Source organism: Canis aureus, chromosome 17 (assembly GCF_053574225.1).
Source record: "Canis aureus isolate CA01 chromosome 17, VMU_Caureus_v.1.0, whole genome shotgun sequence".
NCBI lineage: Eukaryota > Metazoa > Chordata > Mammalia > Carnivora > Canidae > Canis > Canis aureus.
In genome coordinates, this window is record NC_135627.1 from 37121893 (window position 1) to 37148156 (window position 26264).

The 26264-nt window shown below is 33.6% G+C and overlaps 1 protein-coding gene across 1 annotated transcript in view; it reads left to right on the top strand.

The window, feature by feature from the left end:
- KLHL1 (kelch like family member 1) overlaps positions 1-26264 on the top strand; it is a 362820-nt gene that overhangs the window by 276168 nt on the left and 60388 nt on the right. The window contains exon 7 of the mRNA XM_077855417.1: positions 450-674. Within this exon, the coding sequence (XP_077711543.1) occupies positions 450-674 (225 nt within the window). The remainder of the gene's footprint in view (positions 1-449; positions 675-26264) is intronic.

Consider the following 26264-nt stretch of genomic DNA (forward strand, 5'->3'; position numbering starts at 1 on the left):
GCAGAGGGAGAAGCAGGCTCCATGCACTGGGAGCCTGATGTGGGATTCGATCCCGGGTCTCCAGGATCGCGCCCTGGGCCAAAGGCAGGCGCCAAACCGCTGTGCCACCCAGGGATCCCACCTTTTCTAATATCAGTAACAGAAGTTGTAAAATCTACTGACAAAACTATACCATGACCACAATGATTCCACCGAATCAACAGTTTAGTATGAGACCATTAAGTAATTCAAACAAGTTATATATTTGCATCTATTTTGATCATTATTGTCTGCCAAGAAGAGAAAATAAGGCAGTGAAATTACTACTCCCTTTGGTTTCCTGCCACACTTTCTTTAAGAAAAATAAATGTCACAAGAGTGTTTTCACATCTTAATTTGTACACTGCCTTGAGCAATTTGTATGTTGGATTAGTAGTAAATGGTGACTATTTGATTTTATGTTTTATCAGGAGCTACAACTATAGAGAAATATGACCTAAGAACAAATTTGTGGATCCAGGCAGGGATGATGAATGGCAGGAGATTGCAGTTTGGTGTGGCTGTTATTGAAGACAAACTCTTTGTAATTGGAGGTCGAGATGGCTTAAAGACATTGAACACCGTTGAATGTTACAATCCCAAAACCAAGACTTGGACTGTCTTACCACCAATGTCAACACACAGACATGGTCTAGGTAAGATCTCTTACTTTCTTGATGCTATTTTTAGAACATTTATTGATAGTGAAAATGTATGTTAAAATATAGTATTACTGTCATCAATTACCATTAACTTTAGGTAAATTATGAGCTTATTTGGAATATTTTTTATTCCTGACATTTTCCTGTGTTGACCAGTGTGAGTTAAACTGTTGAGAAGAATGTTAGAGATACCAAAATAAGTAGATCTCAAGCTATCCTCAAAGTTTTCACAATCTGACATTCATACAATATGTAAAGTTTGATATGAATTTAAAAAATAAAAAAGTAGAACTATCATGGAGAAGCCAGAGTGATACAACTCTGAGGAATAGATAGGTAATGTGCATAGAGAAAAAATTAAGATGGCTCATTCCCACATTGCTGGATAGACTAGCCTAACCAGACCTTTGCACATAATTGACTTCACCTTGAAAAATCTATGGAGAAAGGGCAATATGGATTTAGAGAAAGAACAATATTTCAATTGACATGAGAGGTTGATAATATAGGATTCAACTGATTTTTACTGGGGAGTAACCTGGAGATGGGAAGAACTATATTGGAATTCAGAAGATCTGGGTGTGAGTCTTAAAGCTACCAATTGACATGATTTGAGGCCAACACTTAAACTATGAGCCCTCAGTTTCCTGATTTGCCATAAATTCAAAGTTATTAAGTAGATTAAATCTAATGATGACGATGAATATAAAATTGTCAATTGTGTAAATTATTGAGTCCTATACAAATATTTGAAAAAGAGGAATGTAATAATGGCTAAGAGTTCCTGAATTTGTACTTTGTATTATGGGGATTATAAGGAGAAGTAAGGAGAAGTGCAAATTACTTTTTATGAAGACCTGAAATATGCCAGGTAGTCAACTAAGTGTCTTGCATATATTTAGAATATAAACATTAGAGAGGTATCAGGCTTTAATTGCAAATCCACTAATTTAGACATTCAGAAGCAAGCAATATTATAGAGCAATTCAAAAATATATTAATTATAATTCAACTTTGAGGTCTTCAGCACTGCATTTCCTATTCTTGTCACTCTACCATTGATCTAAGCAAAAAAAAATTTTGGAAAGTAAATAAAATAGCTCTGAATTAAAGCAACTTACCTTTTTCATATTCTGGTTTACCTTCCTTTCTTCACATTAGTCATTAGTAATTTAAGGAATAGGAATAAGTGTGTGAGAACCTTTTCTTTTTTTTTTAATGTTTTTTTTTTATTTTTATTTATTTATGATAGTCACAGAGAGAGAGAGAGAGAGGCAGAGACACAGGCAGAGGGAGAAGCAGGCTCCATGCACTGGGAGCCTGATGTGGGATTCGATCCCGGGTCTCCAGGATCGCGCCCTGGGCCAAAGGCAGGCGCCAAACCGCTGCGCCACCCAGGGATCCCGTGAGAACCTTTTCAAGTTCAAAACTTCTGTTCTTTAAATAAAAAACATATAATTTATTTAAATGACATGGAATCCAATTATAATATGGAAAACATGAACAGCACATGATTATTCCTAAGTAATATTCATGAGTATAAAGATTTTCTCATATATATTTTTTCAAATATATTGGAGGATTTTTGCTTTTGCATCCATGTGAAAGCTGTATGTGTTGTTTGTTTTATCTGGCTATCTAATAACTACTTATATTTGGGTGAAATACAGAGAATAAGCACTCTGGATTGGAATTTTTGGAATTTAATGTCTCTTCCCCTTTTGTTTTAGACAATTCAATTATTTTGTATTAAGGTATGCTAAAGTTCAATTATGTACGTTATTTGCATGCTAAGAGAACATACTTGAAAATACTTCACCAAAAACACATCTTACATGGTGTTAATTTCAAGTGTTTAAAGTGTACGGTAATGGTTTGCCTCAAAATACTATCACACAGGTTCTAATTCTTTAGGTAACAAGGCTGGGCAAAATGGTAACCTTGGATATTGTATTTTAGTTTTTCTTATTTGCTAAGAAAAATAAGAATGCTAAAGGGTTCATTGTAAAGGTCCATGTGTAAGTAAAGCTGCATAGCAAATTATATGAACTAGTAAGTACCACAGGTATTTGAAGCGTAGTGCAGTATTTCACTACACTTGTAGTGCACAAGTTTTAGTAATCCATTAGCAATTGTAGTAGTCCATATTTTCATGCTTAGGCCTTGCTTACTTTGTGTTTTTTGTTCTGCTTCACTTCTATTATCAAGTGGATCACCTCTCCTCCATATCTCATGCCACTGGTTTCCTCTATTTTTACTTCCAAGTGGTTATTGCTTCCTGTCAGTTTTTTAAAAATTCGCTACTACAATACTCAAGATCTGACCTTGTTGAGTTAGGGCACCATGTCTGGACGTAATTCTCATTTCAGTGTGCCTCATAGATTGCCAGCAATGCCTAGTATATAGAAAACTGCCTTCAACTTGGATGCGAATCAGTTGAAGCCAGATTGATAGCAATATAGGACATATGTGTGTGCTCTGATGAAGCTGAGTGTTTCCTTTATGATCAATCACAGTCCTCATCATCAGTTGAATCTCAGGAAGTTCATCATTCTGTATCATACTCAAATGGAATAAATTCCTTGGCCTAAGATTCTTGTTCTTTCAATATAACACATCAATCTTCCTCCCAAGGACTACCATTACATTGATGTTGATACTTATTTAATCCATCATATCGTCCAAGTTTAATTTTATATGCTTCCCTTTATCCCTTCCTGATGGCTAATTTTACTTTCTAGCCCTCCCAATTGTTCTTAATCTGTGTGCATCATGGTATTTCTCCCATGGATTGATGTCTTGATCTTAATTAATTTTGTTTTTTACATACTCATATTCCTGTTTGGTGATTCACTATAATTGCTTTCTTCTTCACATTATTAATATCCTTCCTTATCTCTGTGAGGCATATAATAAATATATTATGCCTATTTCAAATTCCTATCTGCCTCTTTAATTAATTCTTTTTTGTTTATTATGTGGTCAACCTCCTCTTCCTTTCCTCAGCTCTCTCCTCTTACTTTTCTCTTTCTTCTGTTAGTCATTATTTTCCTCCATAAGTTTCTCTTATTCCCCTTTTTCCTCTACTTCTTCTTCCTCCTATCTTTTCTTCCTTCTTTCCTTTTTCCTTTTCTTATAATCCTATTTAATGGTAATTATTAACCACTGAAACATGTAATTTTTAACTGTGTTTTTCAACTGTAATTTTTAAGTCACATGGGTATATCAGATACTTTGGCTAACTGAATGGAAATTAAAGCGTAGGGATCCCTGGGTGGCGCAGCGGTTTGGCGCCTGCCTTTGGCCCAGGGCGCGATCCTGGAGACCCGGGATCGATTCCCACATCGGGCTCCCGGTGCATGGAGCCTGCTTCTCCCTCTGCCTGTGTCTCTGCCTCTCTCTCTCTCTGTGACTATCATAAATAAATAAAAAAATTAAAAAAAAAAAAAAAAAAAGGAAATTAAAGCGTATGTCATTCTTTGTGTTGTCCCAAAACATTCAGGAGTGGGTGGGGAAATTTTGCCAGGGTGTGGAGCCTTGACCCTGCAAGCTGAGTCTGCCCAACCTATCTAATATTATTCCTAACACATAACCATCAGGGACATATCTATTACTTTCATTTGCACACAAATGTCCTTGAGTCTTTTTCGCCTGTGATGCCCTAACTATAGGCCTGGGAGCTGGGATAGAAAGGGAATATTCTGAACCAGAAAGTCCGTTTGCTTCTGCTGTTAATAATTCCTCATCTAAGCTGGACTCTGATGACATCCCAATGTCATCCAGCCTATTATGGCAAGTTCTTATGGGTGCTGCTCTTTCCTGCCAGTGTATAAGATGCACTGGCTTATCTTTTTTTTTTTTTTTAAGATTTTATTTATTTATTCATGAGAGACATAGAGAGAGAGGCAGAAGCAAGCTCTCCGCGGGAAGCCCGATATGGGACTTAATCACAAGATCCTGGGATCACGACCTGAGCCAAACCCAGACGCCAACCATGAGCCACCACAGTGCTCCAAAAAATCTGTTTTTTTTTTTTTTTTATTTTATTTGCTTATTCAGGATAGACACAGAGAGAGAGGCAGAGACATACGCAGAGGGAGAAGCAGGCTCCCTGAGGGGATACTGATGCCTGATTGATCCCCAGGACCCTGGGATCAGGACCTGAGCCAAAAGCAGACTCTCAACCACTGAGCCATCCAGGTGCCCCATTAGCTCATCTTTTGACTACATCAAAAGAGCACAGAAGAAATTTTCCCCCAAGATAATCACCCAGGGCAGTGTCATGAATTTTTGTCTCACTCAGTAAATCACAATTGATTTCTGTTTCTCATTATTTTTTACAGTCTTGATGTTTGTTTTTCAAAAACACATCATGATTCTCAGTTTCATGCAATCTCCAGGACTGGGTCTGAGTATAAACCAACAGTCTTCTGTGCTAGTTTTTTATTTTTTCAGAAATGTCTCATTTTATTTTCCATATAGTTAATCAACATCTATTCTGTGATACACAATGAAATTACAAAATTGACTATATAACCCCATATTATATATGGGATGAGGACTGGAAGTTACAGGCTAAAGTAAAATAAAAAAAAATACATAAATAAAATTCAAGACATTTTTGACCTATATAGCTTTTTTCCTACCTTGATTTGTATAGGAAAGACAAAAACTTGCATATTTTTTGAGAAAGTCACATGAGTTCTTTGGTTGCTAAAAATGATTATTTGACCAAAAATGTTTCATAGCTATCAATAAATGAAGAAAGCTCCTTATGCTGAATAAAATAGCATAGAACAATTATATGCATATTACATCTGTGATGTCAAGGGAGCAATGCATCTGCCTAGAGAATTACACTAATTAAGGCCGCAGTTCTCTCAATATGCTAAGAGCTTTTATTTTGACATTTATGTCTTTGAAGCACATAATTCTAGATATCATGCTTTTTTTTCACTACATTTTATATTACATAAAACTGAACATGACATTACTACAATAAAGTCTTTACAATTATGTCTTTTTAGGAGAAATTGATAAGGTGTAAGAATTATGGTTTATTATAGATTTCCTATATGCTAGGCATCATGTTGTATGTTAAATATATGGTTATGGTAGGAGTTGTTGTTGTTTTTGTTTTACTTTCCTTTCTTTATTCCTTATTCAAGGTAAAATGCACATACCATAAAGTTAAGTATTAAAGTATAAATTGAGTGCTTTTGAGTATGTTCACAGTAGTGCTGCCATCACCACTATCAAATTCCAAAATATTTTTATTATCTTAAAAAGAAACTATGTACCCAATAGCACTTGTTCTTCATTGCCCCATCTTTCTAGCCCTTGGCAATAATTAATATACTTTCTGTCTCTATGGATTTGCCTATTCTGGACATTTCATACAAAATAGAATCCTATAATTTGTGGCCTTTGATTTATGGCATATTTTACATAGATTGCATAATGTTTCAAGGTTCATCCATGTTGTATCATGTATCAGCTCTTCATTTCTTTTACGGCTGAATAATATTCCATTGTTAGAATTTATTACATACATTATATTTATATATCATAAACAGAAGAACATTTGGATTGTTTCCACTATTGGACTATTATGAATAAAATAAAACTGCTATGAGCATTAATGTGTGGATTCTTTTCGGTACTATATGTTTGCAATTCTTTGAGGTCTATATATAGGAGTGGAATTGTAGAGTTATATAGTAACTCTATATTTTACTCGTGGAGAAACTGCCAATTGACTTTCAGAATGGTTGCGCCATTTTCTATCCCCACAGTAATGAATGAGGGTGCAAATTTCTCCACATCTTTGCCAACACTTATTATTTTTTCCTTGTATATTATAATTATGCTTGTATATATGTAATGGTATCTCACTGAGGTTTTATATGCATTTCTCTGGTGAATAATTCTGAGAATATTTTTATGTTCTTATTGCCATTTAGGTATGTTTTATCTGATATTTCTATTCAAATATTTTGTCCATGTTTTTGGACTATTTATCTTCTTATTGTTGAGTTTAATCATGCTGAATGTCTTCTGCAAGATATAAGATTTTCAATATTTTCTCCTATGCATTCTATTTGAACTGTCTTAATACTGTCCTTCGGGGATCCCTGGGTGGCGCAGTGGTTTAGCGCCTGCCTTTGGCCCAGGGCGCGATCCTGGAGACCCGGGATCGAATCCTACATCGGGCTCCCGGTGCATGGAGCCTGCTTCTCCCTCTGCCTATGTCTCTGCCTCTCTCTCTCTCTCTGTGACTATCATAAATAAATAAAAAATAATAATAATAAAATAAATAAAAATAAAATAAAAAAATGCTGTCCTTTGAAGCACAAAAAAATTTAACTTGATGAAGTCCAACTTAATTTTTTTCTTTTATTTCTAATGCTTTTGGTGACATATCCAATAAAATATTGTCTAATCTATGGTCATGAAAATTTTTGCCAATGTTTTCTTTTAGAAATATTGTATTTTTAGGATTTAAATTTGAGAATATGATTCACTTTTAGTTTTTGTGAAGAAGCAGTTCAATTTCATTCTTTTGCATGTTGTTCCAGTACTATTTGTTAAAAACAAAACAAAGTTTCTTTCCCATTGAATTGTCTTTTTAGAAAGAATTATATATTTATTTTTTAAATTTCAGTAAAATTAATATATAGTGTTATACTAGTTTCAGGTATACAGTATAATGATTCAACAATTCTATACATTACTCAGTGCTCATCATGATAAGTATACTCTTAATCCCCTTCATCTAATTCTTCCATCCTCTCACCCATCTCCCCTCTAGTAATCACCAATTTGTTCTTTATATTTAAGAGTCTGGTTTTTTTGTTTGCCTCTTTTTTTCTCTGTTCATCATTTTGTTTCTTAAACTCCACAAATGACTAAAATCATATGGTGTTTGTCTAAAGGAAGCCATCAACAAAACAAAAAGACAACCAACTAGATGGGAGAAGATATTTGCAAATGATATATCCATTAAGGGGTTAATATCCAAAATATATAAAGAACTCCTACAACTCACTACCAAAAGCCAAAATAATCCAATTGAAAAATGGGCAGAAGACATGAACAGACATTTCTTCAAAGAAGACATACAGAGGGTAAACAGATACAGAAAAATATGCTCAACATCACTCATCAGCAGGGAAATGCACATCAAAACCACAATGAGGTATCACCTCACACCTGTCAGAATGGCTACAAACAACACAAGAAACAGCAGATCTGGCCAGGCTGTGGAGAAAAAGGAACCCTCTTGCACTTTTGGTAGGAGTGCAAACTGGTACAACTATTCTGGAAAATAGTATGGAGGTTCTCCCCAAAATTAAAAATACATGATATGACCCATTGAATTGGCTTGGTATGATTGCCCTGAATCTATAAATCAGTTTGTAAATATTGCATCCTTAATAATAGTAAATCTTCCAATCAATGGACATTGGATATCATTTAGTTTATTTAGTCTCTTTGTACATCTTTTGCTAAATTTATTGCTAGTTTATTATTTTTGTTGTTATTATAAATGAAATTCTTTTCCTATGCTCATTTTCAGGTATTTCATTACAAATATATAGAAACACAGTTTATATTTATATATTGAATACTTAGCTTGAAACCTTGAACATTTTTATTAGATTAATAAGGTTATGAAACTCTTAGGAATATATATATATATATATATATATATATATATCATGTTACTTGCAAAGAGAAATGCTTTTACTTGCTTTTAAAAAATCGTATGGTCTTTACTTCTCTTTTTTGCCTATTGGCCCTAGATGGAACTTCCAACACAGTATATTTTTTTAAGATTTTATTCATTTATTTGAGATAGAACAAGAGAGGGAACACACACAAATGGGGGAGGGGCAAAGGCAGAGGGAGAAGCAGTTTCCCCATTGAGCAGGGAGCCCACCTTGGGGCTCTATCCCAGGACCCTGAGAACATGTCTTGAACCAAGGCAGCCGCTTAACCAGCTGAACCACTCACATGCCGCTCCAGCACAATACTAATATGAAACAGCAAGAGAAGACATTGTTTCCTTGTTCTTAAACTAGGGGGATAAAGTTTCAATCATTCACCATTAAACATGACGTTATCCATTATTTGCGTGTGTGTGTGTATGCTCTTTATCAGATTAAGAAAAGTGCCTTGGGAACCCTGGGTGGCACAGCGGTTTGGCGCCTGCCTTTGGCCCAGGGCGCCACCCTGGAGACCCGGGATTGAATCCCACATCGGGATCCCGGTGCATGGAGCCTGCTTCTCCTTCTGCCTATGTCTCTGCCTCTCTCTCTCACTGTGTGCCTATCATAAATAAAAAAAAAAAAAAGAAAAAAGAAAAGAAAAGTCCCTTATATTCCTAGTCAATTGAATGTTTTATCATAAGAGATACTGGATTGGGATGCCTGAGTGGCTCAGCGGTTGAGCATCTGCCTTCGGCTCAGGGCGTGATCCTGGCATCCCGGAATCAAGTCCCACATTGGGCTCCCTGTATGGAGCCTGCTTCTCCCCCTGACTGTGTGTGTGTGTCTTATGAATAAATAAATAAAATCTTTAAAAAAAAGATATTGGATTATATTAAATGCTTTTCATGTATCTATTAGAATGACCACGTGATTTTCCCTTTGATTCTGATACTATAGTTTATCACATTATTTGATTTTCTGATGTTAATCCACCTTATTTTTTTTTCAGAAAAATATCACTTGGTCATGTCCTATAATCCTTTTCTGTTGGTATATTTAGTTGACTAGTGTTTTGTGAAAGATTTTTCATCTATATTTGTAAAGAATATTGGTCTGTAGTTTTCTTTTTTTAAGATTTTATTTATTTATTCATGAGAGATACAGAAATTGAGTAAGAAACATAGGCAAAGGGAGAAGTAGGCTCCCTGCGGGAGCCCTATATGGAACTCTGATCCCTGGACCCAGGATCATGCCCTGAGCCGAAGGCAGCTGCTCAACCATTGAGCCACCCAGGTGCCCTTGGTCTGTAATTTTCTTGTGATATCTTTGGCTTGAGTATCAAGGTAATACTGGCTTCATAAAATGAGTTGGGAAATGTTCATTTATCTTCTATTTTGTGGAATAGTTTGTGAATGATTAATGTTAGTTCTTTAAACATTTAGTGGAATTCATCTGTAAAACCAAATTTTTTTTTTTAATTTTTATTTATTTGTGATAGTCACAGAGAGAGAGAGAGAGAGAATGAGGCAGAGACACAGGCAGAGGGAGAAGCAGGCTCCATGCACCGGGAGCCCAACGTGGGATTCGATCCCCGGTCTCCAGGATCGTGCCCTGGGCCAAAGGCAGGCGCCAAACCACTGCGCCACCCAGGGATCCCCAAAATTTTTAATTACTAATCAATCTCTTTACTTTATTGATCTGTTCAGACTTTCTGTTCTTTCTTGAGTCAGTCTTTAGTTGATGGCTTTCTAAGAATTTGTCTATCTCATTACATTATCTAAATTATTAACATACAATTCTTCCTAGTATTCCTTTATAACCCATTTTGTTTCTGTAAGGTAGGTAGTAATGTTCCCTATTTTATTTCTAATTTTAAGAATTTGACACTTATTTCTTTTTGCCTTGTTCAATCTACTTAAAGACTTCTCAATTGTACCAATCTTTTCAAAGAATCAACTGCCATTTTTTCTGGGTTTCTTTATTTTTCTATTATTCTCTATTTTATTTGCCTTCATTCTCCTTTTTTGTTTATATTCCCTTCTTTCAGTTTGCTTTGGTTTGCTTTTCTTTTTATGTTTTTTATAAAAGATTGATTTGAGATCATTCTTAAATTTTTACATCTATACACTTCCATGCTTTAGGTGCACTCTTTTTTTTTTAATAATAGATTTATTTTTTATTGGTGTTCAATTTGCCAACATACAGAATAACACCCAGTGCTCATCCCGTCAAGTGCCCCCCTCAGTGCCCGTCACCCATTCACCCCCACCCCCCACCCTCCTCCCCTTCCACCACCCCTAGTTCGTTTCCCAGAGTTAGGAGTCTTCATGTTCTGTCTCCCTTTCTGATATTTCCCACACATTTCTTCTCCCTTCCCTTATATTCCCTTTCACTATTATTTATATTCCCCCAATGAATGAGAACATATAGTTTGTCCTTCTCCAATTGACTTACTTCACTCAGCATAATACCCTCCAGTTCCATCCACGTTGAAGCAAATGGTGGGTATTTGTCGTTTCTAATGGCTGAGTAATATTCCATTGTATACATAAACCACATCTTCTTTATTCATTCATCTTTCGGTGGACACGGAGGCTCCTTCCACAGTTTGGCTATTGTGGACATTGTTGCTAGAAACAGCGGGGTGCAGGTGTCCCGGCGTTTCACTGCATCTGTATCTTTGGGGTAAATCCCCAACAGTGCAATTGCTGGGTCGTAGGGCAGGTCTATTATTAACTCTTTGAGGAACCTCCACACAGTTTTCCAGAGTGGCTGCACCAGTTCACATTCCCACCAACAGTGTAAGAGGGTTCCCTTTTCTCCGCATCCTCTCCAACATTTGTTATTTCCTCCCTTGTTAATTTTCCCCATTCTCACTGGTGTGAGGTGGTATCTCATTGTGGTTTTGATTTGTATTTCCCTGATGGCAAGTGATGCAGAGCATTTTCTCATGTGCATGTTGGCCATGTCTATGTCTTCCTCTGTGAGATTTCTGTTCATGTCTTTTGCCCATTTCATGATTGGATTGTTTGTGTCTTTGGTGTTGAGTTTAATAAGTTCTTTATAGATCTTGGAAACTAGCCCCTTATCTGATACGTCATTTGCAAATATCTTTTCCCATTCTGTGGGTTGTCTTTTAGTTTTGTTGACTGTATCTTTTGCTGTGCAAAAGCTTCTTATCTTGATGAAGTCCCAATAGTTCATTTTTGCTTTTGTTTCTTTTGCCTTCGTGGATGTATCTTGCAAGAAGTTACTGTGGCTGAGTTCAAAAAGGGTGTTGCCTGTGTTCTCCTCTAGGATTTTGATGGAATCTTGTCTCACATTAGATCTTTCATCCATTTTGAGTTTATCTTAGGTGCACTCTATAAGTTTTGGTGCTTTGTGTCTTTTTTCATTCCTCTCGACGTGCTCATATTTACTTTTTAAATTTTCTTTGAAGTGTGTTTAATTTCTACATATTTATTATTATTGTGATACAAATTACATGTTTATACATTATATATTCATCAACACAGTTCTAAAATTACTGCTTTCTATAGCTGTCTTTTAAATAAGATAGGAGAAAAAAGTTGGAAATAAAAAATGCATTTATACTTTTTAAAAATCTTTACCTTATTAGTGCTCTATTCTCTTCATGTGGAGTTGTGTTACTGTCTAAAAACACCTACATTTTAGCCTGAAGGACTTTATTTAGTATTTCCTGTAGGACAGGTCTGCTAGCAACAAATTCACTCAATTTGTTTTTTAACCTGGATTTATGAGATCATCTCTCCTTTATTTTTGAAGAATATAAACTTCTTAACAGTGTTTTTCTTTTAGCACTTTGAATATGCCATCCCACTATCTTCTGGCATCCTTATTAACTGATGAGGATAATCTTGTTAATCTTAATGAGAATCTCCTGTATGTGATAAGTTGCTACTATTTTGCTATTTTCAAAATTGAGTCTTTGGCATTTGACCATTGTGATGTGCCAGGTGTGCATATCTTTGAGCTTATCCTACTGGTGGTCCCTTATGCTTAGCAATCTGGCTCACAGCTTAGTTGGGTTCTTAACAAGGCAGAGTTGTAAACTACCTACTAAAGTGTTAAAGGGATATATCCAACATGCACACTGAGCCCCAACAAAAGCCCGTTTTCCTTCTCCTCCCAAAGGAGACTTTGGCAGAGGTGCCTAAAGAAGACCTTTTCCTAAGATCTGAGACAAAGAGACCTGGGAATAAAGGTACAAAGGCTAGGAATGCAAATGTGTGAAGGTGTGACCAGCCAAAGGGGTCTACCATTCATGCTGATGTCACCATGGAGGAATTGTTTTACATGGGTACAATAAACAGAAATGGATTGATCAATGAGCAAAAGAACTCTATTGAAACATAATGACTATTTTTTTAAGATTATTTATTTATTCATGAGAGAGAGAGAGAGAGAAACAGAGACAGAGACAGGCAGAGGGAAAAGCAGGCTCCATCCAGGGAGCCTGACATGGGACTCAAACCCAGGTCTCCAGGATCAGGCCCTGGGCTAAAGGTGGAACTAAACCACTGAGCCACCGGGGCTGTCCGAAACATAATGACTATTAAACTGACTGAAGGTCAAGTGCACGTTCAGGGCTGTGCACATGCTTAGGTAAAATCTGCCTGAAACTAAGCGAAACTTGGTAATCAATCCAAGACCAAAGTCACATCCTTGTGAAAGTCTGGTGAAGATAAAGATGCTTCCATGAAGCATCTAGGGCACCTCAACTAGCATCTGCTTCTATCTATTTTAGATCTGTGAAATAGCTGAGTCACATTACCCATGAAACTAGATGTTACTGCAACCTTTGCCAAGGCAAAAACAGAACAAAACAAAAATCTTACTTTCCTTCTTTGCTTTGTTCATTTTAATTTTAAAGTTCCTGTTAGGAACACCTTATTGGCAAAGTTTAGGTTTTAGGTACAGACTTCAGTTTTTCAGAATCAGAAAAAGAAGTAACTCAACTAGTTAGTATTGATAGTGGAAGACAAAGCTTGCTTCCTATGAACATTTACATGTGTGAGTATTCACAAAATAAAAGGGACATTCAATGTTGAGGCAATGGAAGGAAAAAACCCAATGTCTACTATCCATTTGTTAACTGATTGAACACTCACAACCACCCTATAATATAAATATTCTTTTTTGCCATTTTAAAGATTAAAAAGTTGTGCACAAATCTATTTACTTTTTATTGTCACAATATCTTTTAAGAAAGATTTATGATTTAATCTAAACTTGACTCCAAAATCATATTCATTCTAATACAACATGTTATCGATGTAAGTGGTAATACATATATTCTATTTATTAAACATAAATATGTAAATACATCCTAGTTGCTATATTTTCACTTTAATTTATCAGTTAAGACTCACCTATCATCTTAGCTATACAAAATAGGACACACACAAAAATTTCAATTAGATGTCAGAGTGTCTACCATGATTGATCAACTATGAAGATTCCTGTAAGATTATTTTAAGGACTGATTCAACCAAAATATTTTAGATTTGAAGGTACAAATGTATAGATATAGATTTAGATATAGATGCAAACAAATAAATAGATTGGTAGGTAGATAAATGATAGATGAAGGATAAATGACAGACGGATGGATAAATAGATAAATACATAATAATGAATGGATATATTCTGTGCTATTTCATTATTCATCTATATTCCTTTGAATTGTGCTAAGAGTGGAAAAAGGGTAAATACCAGTAAAATTGTTACTTTCATATTAACGATTTTATGCCATTTGAATCGGTCAGTTTGAAACTAATAAATAAGAAAAAACTGTATTCTAGCACTTCAGGATTACCCATCATATAGGGTGGTCTGTCACTCAGTCTTCCTAACAGGAAACACTTGTGTGCATGCAGAGGTCTAGAAACTTATTACCTCATTTTTAGGATGTACAAAGTATCAAGATTCTTAGGCTATTTTAGAGGGAAAGGGGTAAAGACATATGTACATCCAACATTCTCTGAAAAAACAAACATAGTACAGCTTCAAAAAAAAAGCATAAAACAAAGAATAGAAATTCATTTGATATCCTCTATTAGAAACTATAAGATGCTAACTCTTGAAACAGAGAGAGAGAGAGGGCAGCCCGGGTGGCTCAGAGGTTTAGTGCTGCCTTCAGCCCAGGGCCTGATCCTGGAGACCCGGGATGGAGTCCCACGTCAGGCTCCCTGCGTGGAGCCTGCTTCTCTCTCTCTGTATGTGTGTCTCTCATGAATAAATAAATAAAATATTTTTAAAAAGAGAGGGAGAAGAAAATATAGAAGTGTCTCTTTAAATTTAAAATGTTTGCTGACATTAAGTATAAATAAAACTTATAGAAAAGAATAAAATTGGTGTCATCTCTTAAAGTCAAGGAGAGAAAATATATTAAAATTATGGGAAAATAGAAGAGATAAAAATCAAGGGTAAGAGAGTATAATATTCTATCCCTTGTAGTTTTAAGAGAGTACAAAGAAAGTGGGAGAGAAAAATAAGAAATCATGTGAATATTTCTCTGAGTACAACACATGCCCTCAAAAATGAGTAGCTCAGAAAGCACCTTGAGTGGAGAAATGAGTGGAGAAAGAGCAATTTAAGAATATCAAGGATAAAGAGAAGATTATAATATCTGCCAAAGAGGGAAAAAGTGAACCTGAGCTAAAAAGAATAACCATGAATGAACAGCAATGAAATAGCAGTGAGATACTTGAGTGAAGTACAAAGGAAGGCTAATCAGAGTGGATAAGGCTTTTCAGTATCAGTCTTAGATGCTAGACAATAATGAAAGCATACTTCAAACCTCTGATGGGCAAAGCTTTTCAATTCACTCATGTCAAGTCAAACTGTTACTCAGGTATGAAGGGAGAGAGAAAAAGCACCTTCAGACATTATTGGTTCTGCTGATCTCAGTAAAGACATGAAACTCAAGCTCTTTTCTCAGAGACTTGACACTGGAAAAGAAGTGTCTCAAGAACAAATGTTCTAGTGTTAGGACTCAAAGATCTCCTTTGCTGTCAGGAAAAATAGGCGATAAATAGTTGGGCATGCGTAGAATTCTCTGCCTCTTGGAAGAAATAGGCCATCAGAGGATCTCTTTGCCAAAAGCAAACACAGGACTGTTTCCCACCTGCAAAGATTTGGGCAGTCCTAATGTGTCACTGAATTTTCTCCTTCTTATTGCTTAAAAGAAGTCTGCTTCCACTTCTGGCTTGTTATCCTTGACTGGAGGGAAGTTATTAAAGCAATCTGAGAATGCTCTGCTCAGAACTGAGGGCCAGGTTGGGGGATGAAGGAAAGTGCTTATCTGCACCTAGAAACAGTCACAGCCTGGAGGACAAAACAAATCAGGTTTCATAAACCGCATGGGGAGAATGTGATGTTAAAATTAAAATATTAAAGAATATTTTCAAAACAATATTATTTGAATTTAATAAAATTCCTGAATGTATATATAAGGAAAGAGAACCTAAAGTGACATTTACTGTCAGTTTTTTCCCTTGGCTTTTAGAAACTATGTTTATAATAACAAGTAATGAATGGACTGAAGAAAATATGAGCATAATAAAACCTTGCATTTATTTGTGATATAATCCATTAGACTAGAAAAAATCATTTTAAGTGTCAGTATTCATTGTCTTAAAAGGAATACTTGCTTCAGCATAACCTGTTTCTTAAATTATATCGGTATATGTTTGTCCTCTTCATGTCTCTTTTACTTAAAAAATAGCATTTCTCTTAAGACCAAAGGGCCTATGTTTCCTTAAAACTATTCTCCCTTCAAAGTTTTGCAAATTTTTTCAAGGGATCAAAATTCAAAATTCCCCACTCAGTTTTATGTACCAGATATAAAAAATGATATTGTGAAAAAAATAAAAATAAAAATAAAAATAAAAAAATAAAAAGAAATGATATTGTGATAAAAACATATAAGGGTGTAAATTGGGATTGCAAAAAAAAAACTACTTCTTTTGGATAATGTATTCTTTTGTACACATACTTGAACACATAAATAAATGTATACATAGACTCACAATTTTCTTATGAAATGTCTGATGGATAAAATAGTGAAATTTCTGAACAAGATCTGGGAGATAAAAACAAGTTTTTGGAGCTGATAACTTTGCCATTTACATTTGAAACTTTGATTAACAGAAAATCATAATAAAGTCCCCTTTTATTATTATTTATCCAGATGTGATATTGAAACAGAAATATGTGTATTTAATTTCTAATAAAATTTTAGTGCTTTTATACTTATTTTCGCTGATTTTTTGTTATCTTTACTATGTATTTATTAATCAAATATATCTATCTCTATTTTATATATTTTGGGAAATATAATTTTTCAATAGTAAGATGAGGTATTAAATTAAAGATAAGGCTCAAGAATTAGTCTAATTAAATCTGAGGAAAGTTTGTGCAAGAATGTTCATTGGTTCAATCATCCCATCCTTCAACTAGCAATAGTACTATAGTACTAGCAAGAGTACTATAATACTCATGTTAGAATGAAAAGATGAATAAGACATTTTACTCAAGGATATTATAACTGAGAAGGGAGACCAGGAAAATTAACAATGAAAATAAAGTGTTATACAAATAATTAATTAATTAATTAATTAATTAAAATAAAAGTGTTATTAGTACAATAAGTGAGTGCTATGATAGTACTATGTTAAGTCAGAATGGATAATTAGCAAAAGTATCTAAAGAGAGTTGATGCCTAAACTTGACCATAAAGGATTCATAGGCAAATTGAATTAATTTGAAATTGAAAAATACATTTCAGTCAACAAAGCAAAATTTCTTTTAACTTTTTTAAAATTTACTTTTACTTATTGATTTTATTTTTTTAGTAACCTCTACACTCAATGTAGGGCTTGAACTCATCACCCTGAGACCAAGAGTTGCACATACTTCTGGCTGAGCCAGCCAGGCACTCCACAATGTGAAATTTGTAAAAGACAAAAGTGAAAAGAAAGCATAGAATATTTGGATAGTAAACCACAAGGTTATTAGAAAACAAATTAGTTTCAATGACATTTAGTATTTAATGAATATATTTTTAAATATAACAAATGCCCTGTTTCATGTTTAATCTGCAGTACAAGAGCTATGGGGGAATGCATAATATGACCTCTATAATCCCATTCCATGGACAGCCCCGGTGGCGCAGCGGTTTAGCGCCGCCTTCAGCCCAGGGCATGATCCTGGAGACCCACGATTAAGTCCCACGCCAGGCTCTCTGCGTGGAGCCTGCTTCTCCCTCTGCCTGTGTCTCTGCCTCTCTTTCTCTCCCTGCATCCCTATGAATAAATAAATAAAATCTTTATAAAAAAAAATCCCATTCCATGATAATTTTTCAATTGAAATCTGAAATTTTATAACACGAGTTTATTTTGAGGTAATTTCCTGTCCCTTATATCTTTGAATTTAGCTCAAATTTCAAAATAGTTATAAGTTCACATGATATATTTTCCATATTGAATAGAAAATAAATGAAATTCAGTTTTCAGGAAACATGAAGACAGTCTAGTTGCTCAGGTGAATCCCACAGAAAGAGCTATAAACAGAGGAGAAAAATATTAAATCAACTACAATAAGTGCATCACTTCAGTTCCTGTTATTCTAATTTTGGCTGGTAATTTCATTGCTTGCTTTCACTCTTCTAGATTTATCTGGAGAGATCATTTTAGTTTACACTTTAACTTGTTTCATTGATGTTTTCAACCTGAATGACCATGCAAATCTTCTAAGGCTCAGTGTAAAACACTTGTTAAAATTATGATTTACAGAAAAATTCCTTCAGCCCTAATAGTTTCCATCTCAATGTGCTGGTGGTAATGAGATGCCAAAGCAAATGAAACCAAAAATTATGTGGACTAATAGATACTTAAACATAGAGAGCATGGAAGAAGATATTTACCCCAGAATCGTAATTTTACAAAAGAAAAAAAATGGAGGACCAGAAAGATTAGGTAGCTTGATGAAGTTCATTAGTGGCAAAACTTGGCTTGGAATTCGTCAGAGATTTGCGTTTTGTTTTGCTTTGCTTTTTGCACTGATTTTCTACCTCATTCTGATTATTTGTGTATTACTATTTCTAGAACATAACACGTTTATTTTACAAAATAAATGTGATGAGCCTGGATCAGAGACAAGTGTGGTGGGACTTAATGTTGAGACTATCCTTAAGAAAGAGAAAGCTATTGTCATCTGAACACATTGTTAGGGCCCCTTCCAGGGTCTCAGAAGAAGTCTGGTTAATGGAAGAGCCTTGAATCTTCAGCTTCATCAGCTCACATAAAATCCTTTCTCGATGAGCACAATTAGTAACACTTACTGTAAGACCATATTTTGTTAGAGTCAATACATTATGTAATTTGATATTTTTTCTTTTTATGGGGATTACTGATAGGATTATATTCCATATAAATTCCTATCACATTCAAGAGTATATACAGCTTCTAATTTCATAGAAATTGGTTTCTTTTTTCATATAGTATAAAAGCTATAAGCATCATGACTTATACCTTCTAGCTATATATTTACCAAAGTGTAAAATATTTTAAATGAATACATAAATATACAACTGAAGTTCTGTGGCTATGCATGCTTATGATGTTTATTTCAGTGGCTGATTTGATAAAATAGTTCTAAAGCATTAGAAATATTGTTCATATAAATCTAGAGACTTCTGAATTATAGCTGCCATGAGATAAAATATTTATAAATACTTTTGTTATGGCCAATGTTATGATGCTTAGAAATATGTTCTTATATGACTTTTTATTAATGGAATAGTATGAATTTTTGTCCTATCATCCTTAAAGATTTATTTATTTATTTGAAAGAAAGAGCAAGCGAGCATGCAGAGTTGGGGAGGGGGGGCAGAGGGAGAGGGAGAATCTCAAGCAGACATAGTACTGAGTGCAGGTCCTGAGGCAGGGCTCCATCTCAAGACTCTCATATCAGACCTGAGCCGAAATCAAGAGTTGGACACTTTAGCTGACTGTGCCACCCAGGCACCCTTGTCCTAGATTTCTTTAGGCATCCAGAAGAAAACATATTGCATGGAAATTACCCAAGAAATATCTCCTTGTGAAAGTAAAGACAATGTTTTTTTTTTTTTTTTTTTTTTTTTTTTAGGTGAAATCAAATCAATCTTCTTCATAACTTTATTCAGATCACTCTGGCTAGAATGTAAACCCCAAGAGCACATAGTTCTCAGTTTTTGTGGTCTGTGGTCAAGCAGCCAACCCAATGCATACAGGAAACCAAATATTTTTGAATGAATTAATATTTTTAATTAAATGTGCGCCCTATATATAAGGTTGAAGGTATCAATACTGAGTTACTAATAGCTTGTATTATTGTAATATTTATTTTTACTAGATACATATAAATCTTTCATGTTTCAACTTTTGAATCACTAGTACCTTTTATGACAACTGAGCAACAGTGTCACTTCTCCCTGTATCTTTAGATGTCATTTGTGTAACATAACAAACATTCCAAGATACCAAATACTTAAGCTGGATTGCCATGTATAGGAAACTACTCTTGCCTTTTATAGTAATTTATCTAATATTTTCATTAAATGATTTCGTCATTCAGCACTCGCAGGAAAAATGTATTGCATTTTTTTTCCTAGCCCAGATAACAGCATCAGACTGTCAGTATATACAGACTGAAGTTCCTTCCAGAAACATTTCGCATTTTCACAGGACATGAAGCCTCTGCTCACAAAACAATAAAGATGAAAAATGATGTCCTAGCAACTTTTCTTTCTTGATCGTTTCAGTTAAAAGATAGTTTTAAATACAGGAGTTCAAATAGAATTCGGAAGGGGCTTTAATGATAATCCTCTTGCTACCATGAAACAGAGCTCATGGGTCTTCAGTAAAATGATTTCTGAGAAGTAGTAGGTTCTAAGAAGCTAATACACAAGAAACTATTATAGCATGCATATGTTACAATCGAATGGAACGATATAGGCTATTTATGCTTTGTTTTACCACTTAGAATCACACTGCATTTTAAACGAGATAAAAGGAAAGAGCAATGCAAATATCAACTCACACTACATTTTATGATTGGGAGGAGGGAAGAAAAAAAGCACAAATAATTTTTGATTATTTTGTCAGATTGTACTATTTAATATTCTTATAGGATGGTAAAATGCAGAATCATTAATACTGTTATAATGTAATATACAAAACCACAACCCATTAAATTTTAAAGCTGAAATAGATCACAATATCTATATATTTATACATATATTTGTGTAACTATATATTTGTATTCTTATGTCAAAATTTGATTAAAGCCTTTTTGAATTAGACATTTTAATGCATCTGGCAATCATATATATATATATATATATATATATATATGAGTTTATATATTTTTACAAAGAATAGTACATTATGATTAATCTTTATCCTTAGTCTGAAAGACCTAATTATTAGGAGGACTACAAGAATGTTAAAAAGAGGAATGTGGGCTTGTTACTATTCTTTTGAGCATTCAACTAATTTTTTCCTATTTGGTATAGACTATTTTTAAGTAGACTAACATTTGGTTAGTTTTGCAATAGAACTATTTGTCTCACTAATGTTTTCAGAAAATAATTAGCTATTAATATTGAGTCTATTAGGCATTTATAGATAAGTTCAATTTGATATTTTATCAATGCCTCTGAGAGAATACAAATTAATTTTATATGTATATATAATATATAAATGTATAAACAGATATATAATATAGACATATAAGTGTATATAATATATATAATATAAATGTATTTTATATAAATTCTCTAACTTTGAAATTTAAGTATCGAAGTTTCTTTGATAGATACTCATAGTCCAGTAGCTGTAGGTAGTTGTGGAATATAATTTTTTATATTTTCCCCATAGCCTTACTATCTGTGTCAATGAAAAATAAAGTGTCAGATTAAATTGCGATGCACATATACTTACTTGCAAATAAAGCAGAAACAAGCAAAGCTAGACTCACTACTTGATTTGTAGGCTACAGAAAGGACAATATTTTGTAGTGAAATAAAGCTAAAATTGTGGTTTGAATTAGGCAATAAAATCCTTATATTTGGCTGTCATTAAAAAAGTCCTTGACCTTGAACAGGTGACTGACCTATTATAATCTTATAACCTTATTCTATAATCATATAAAGTGTTGATATGAGGGCAGAAGTGCTTATAAAATATTTTTCCTTAGTCTACATATCTTAAAGGCTACTCATTTCACTAAAGGACAGAAAAGGTCTATGAAATATATTTAAAAAATACTTTTAAGATTAAAATAGCTGATGATTGTGTAATAGTCCACACCTCAATCGGAGCTTCTGATTAGAGTGTTTAAAAGCTAACCAATCACTCTTCTTTGTAGCGGCTACTTCTCCAATTGTTACTTTACATAAGGATAATTCAGATATTAATTGACCAGTCTCTCAATAAAGGCTAAATTAAAAAAAAAAAAAAAAACACATTGTGCTCTAGTTGCTGACATAGTCTAACACAGAAAATAAGTTAATCTAAAAATTCTGGATTTTTTAATGAATAAACTTTAAATTTTTAGTACATTATTTCATGTTGAATGTATAAATTTTCATACTCTTTGTTAACAAAAAGACAAATACTTTGATCTATAATTTTTGAGTTTCTTTTCCTTTAGAGTTTTTATCTTTTAAATAATAGTCCCATTATTTTTTTCTAAAGTACAGCCAATCATTTTGTTTTATCTCTATTATAAAATATTTATATTTCATAAAGACCATATTAACTATAGATAACACAATCAAAATAAATATTGAGATGGATTTTCCTGTTTCAATAATGAAAATATAAATAGTTGCATATTCCACAAATCAGCATGAACAAAAACATATCGATTATTCAACATCCTCACGCAGTAACTTGAAACTGAATCTCAATAATTGCCAAACCTTAGAGATACTAAATGTAAAATGTCAGTATTTTAGGTAGAATTTATAATTACGAAGAACAAGGGGGAAAATTACAGGAAAAATAGTGCAAGAAGCAATTGGATTCATGTGAATCCAGACCATTTCTTTATTCCTTCCTAGACAAAGTTTTGACCTTGACCTTATTTTTTTTCTTGACCTTATTTTTAGCCCTCCGTATATGGAAACACATTAAACTAAAAGTCACTTTAAAAAAAATCTAAAAGTACATTTTCTCACTTAATTCTCACAATAGCTCCTTGAGGTAGGTGCTATTATTATCACTAATTTGTAGATTGGAAAACAAGCTCAAAAAGTTGAAGCAATTGACTTACTGGCATAAGAATACTCAAAACGTTTTGCAACCAACTCCATGCTTTAAGAGATATTTTTTATTAATATTCTGCTCAGGTTCTAGCTTAGAAAACACTTCCACGTCAGTTACTCTCAGGCAATGGGCAAATCCCTAAGACTTTCTAACGGAATGATGTATATGCAGACAGAATGGTGTGAAAAAAAAAAAAAGTCCACAAGAAAAGACATTTCAGAGACTCCTGAGCAGTTATTTTCAACTTCTACAATTGCTTCTTTTGTTTATGTTTATTTTTGTTTGTTTCTATTTCATTGAATACAGCCATATATATAGCAGGACAAGGAACAGTAAGTCAGTCAACATGCTTTTCTTTGCTGCCTCTTAAAATAGCATTTCCTAGTGTCAATTACAAATTATACAAGTCTGAGACAATAAAATAATGGATTCCTGGGATCTCAATCTTAATGCAATTATTTTATCTAATTCACACATTTATAAGTTTTACAACACAGAAAGGGATACAAATCACAAAAATAGCGGAATTTGCTGTCTTGAAGTTGTATCTTCACATTTTAATTCACACGTTTCCATATTGTGATCATTTGGTTAAGGAATAAAAGAAACATGTTATGGTATTATCATTGTTAAACAGAATCCACTCAAAATAATTTTGTAATATATAATCCTTCAATTTAACATTCAGGAAACCCTGAGATTTAAAGTTATGCACGCTTATCCCTTCACTAGTAGTCCCTCTTGGCAAAGAAAGTGTTTCTGGTTCTCATTTTATACCTTTACAACTGTTTTTGAGTAGCAGCTAATATGAATTGCAGTAACAAAGGTCAATTGCTGCTACAATGCAAGTAAGCATGAAATGATAGACAAAGACTATTAGTAGAAAAGTTTATGGGAAGGATCTCTAACTTTGGCTCTTAAATCTAGAAGTTTCTAGAAGGCATAGTAACCTATCTGCATCCCCCTAAAATATTTACGATAGGAAGGTAAAGATAAGTGGTTCATTAAAAGTAAATTGAGGCAGTTGATTCTCACTGCTTAGGACAATTTTGAAAGCAATGGATTAAAAATGTTGTCATATTTAAGATATAGAAAGTAAGGAACCCACTTTTTTGATTGTTCATTTTCTCTTATCTTAGAAAGTTGATAAAAGCACACAATACCAAATAAGCACACAGTGTCAAATAATAATACCCTAGACAGAACGAGCTAGAATAACCAAACATGCAAGACAGGAGTGATTTAAAAAAAAGAAAAAAAAAAAGAACAGGAGTGATCAAGGTATAGAAGAAATAATAGAGTCAGATTAAGGTGCAGATAATTTTGATTAGTTGGAGGAATTTGATGTGGAGACTTATGGGGCATGGAGGAATAGGTTGGTTAGAGCCAGAAAGCATATATTGCAGCTGACTAGCATTGTTTTAATGACCAGATATTACAGCAGTGAAATAAGCCAATCACAGCTTCCCAAAGACACCCTGAAGATTATATCTTTGTTTTGCATTTCCTTTGCCATACATACTTATAATATGTGACTAACAAACTTAGGCTAGGATAGGATAAATAAAATGTTTTGGATGTCTTATGTTGTGCTGTTATATAGTAGAAATACTTACCTTAGTCTGCCTTTCAATTAACTATCTCTTATACCAGCTAATTTCCCAAAATACAAGTCTAATTGTTTATTCACTTGTGTTGAAAGAACAAGCTCCTTAACATGACATTCAGCGATCACCAAAATTTAGCGTTTGCTTCATTCTGCCTTAAACTACTGCCTTAAACTACTATCTTCAGCTACTACATCCCGGTATTTATCACACTCACTAAATGAAATACTAAGGTGAAAACTCACACAGCTGTTTCACTTTGGGCAAGGCCTACTTTGTGCAACCTGTTGCCTCCCCCCAGACTGAACCTTCCTCTCGTCCCTGACTCAAGAATTCTTATTCATCCCTCAACAGATGCATCTAATGTCATTTCCTAGGTAAAGTCTTCTTTTACCACTCTTTGCAATGCTATTATCCTCTTTCATCTGCTCCAATTTTACAGTGGGTGTATTATAGTACCCATGATTATAGACCATGATTATATAATTGTGCATTTTTCCACATTTAGTGTCCTAGCTTTTAGAAAGAGGTTATGTGATATTCATTTTTAACTGCTCACAAGTGCCTAAAAAATTGCTAGCTCATAATAAAAACAACACACACACACACATTTGCTAACATAAAGTGCATTTGATGATTTAACTTTTAGATGTATATATATTTGCAATATTTTTTTCAAAATTGATAGTCTGCTATAAAACTGGTTAAAAGACATGATTAACAAAAAAATTGAAAAAATATTGAATAAAAATGAACTCTGTAAAATGAATGTAAGATACTGTCATTGGTTATAGAAAATTATTAATAAAATCTTTTTAAAAAATTAGTTCCCTGTTAAGAGGAAAGCCATACTTGTTCAACCATAACTGTTTTCTATGTGTACTTGAAGTTCAAGCATATTTTTTTTCTTTTAGTCAATAAACCTAGAAAAAAACTCAGGAATATGTAAGTTCAATCAAGAAATACTTAGTTAACAATTAACAAAAGTATAAACAAGATCTTAACTAATGAAGTTGTTAATAATTACTAGGGTTTTACATCACTGGAAGATCCATGTGTATAGAAATAAACTATGCTCAATTGTGAGAAAAATTAATCTCTAAGACAAAGTGAGATGGAAAATGTTTTTAGTACTGAAATGTGTTTGATGACTAGAAATCACTTGCTATGTTAGTCTTGATTTTATACTTGATAAAATATCTCCTTTAAATTTTTAGACACTTGTTTAATGAAGATAGTGGTGCAATCTTCATCTGCTTTCCTAATAGAAAATTGCTTTTTTCTTAAAAGAATGAAAAGTGTGTAATTACTTGCTTTTAAAAGCTTGTTTAAAAATGACCCAGAATAAATCCAATGATTCAAGTATAACTCAAAATATATTGACTTAGAAAAGTTAATATTCTGATTCATTTTTGGTTTGTAATGTGGAAATTAATTACTCCTTTATTCTGATAGTTATATTACTCTATATGAAATAATGGGGAGAAACATTTTTTAGTTCTAAAAATTGTTTCACTTTACTATTCACAGTAAATACAATGTCTTAAAGCATCAAATTTCTTTTTTATTGAAGTATAATTGATATACAATGTTATATTAGTTTTTAGGAGTAGAACATATTCATTTGACAATTCTATACATTACTTAACACAAACCATGATAAATAAACCATGCTATTATAATATTATTGACTATACTCTCTATGCTGTACTTCTTATCTCCATGAATTTTTTATTTTATAACTGGAAGTTTGTACCTCTTAATCCCCTTTATCTACTTTACCCATCCCCCCCCCCCACTCGTCTGGCAACCACAAGTTTGTTCTCTGTATTTAAGAGCCTAATTTCTTATTTGTAGTGATTTTACTTAATAATTTGGAAATTTATTCTGTGAGCATCTATTAAATAATTAATATTAATTCAACATTAT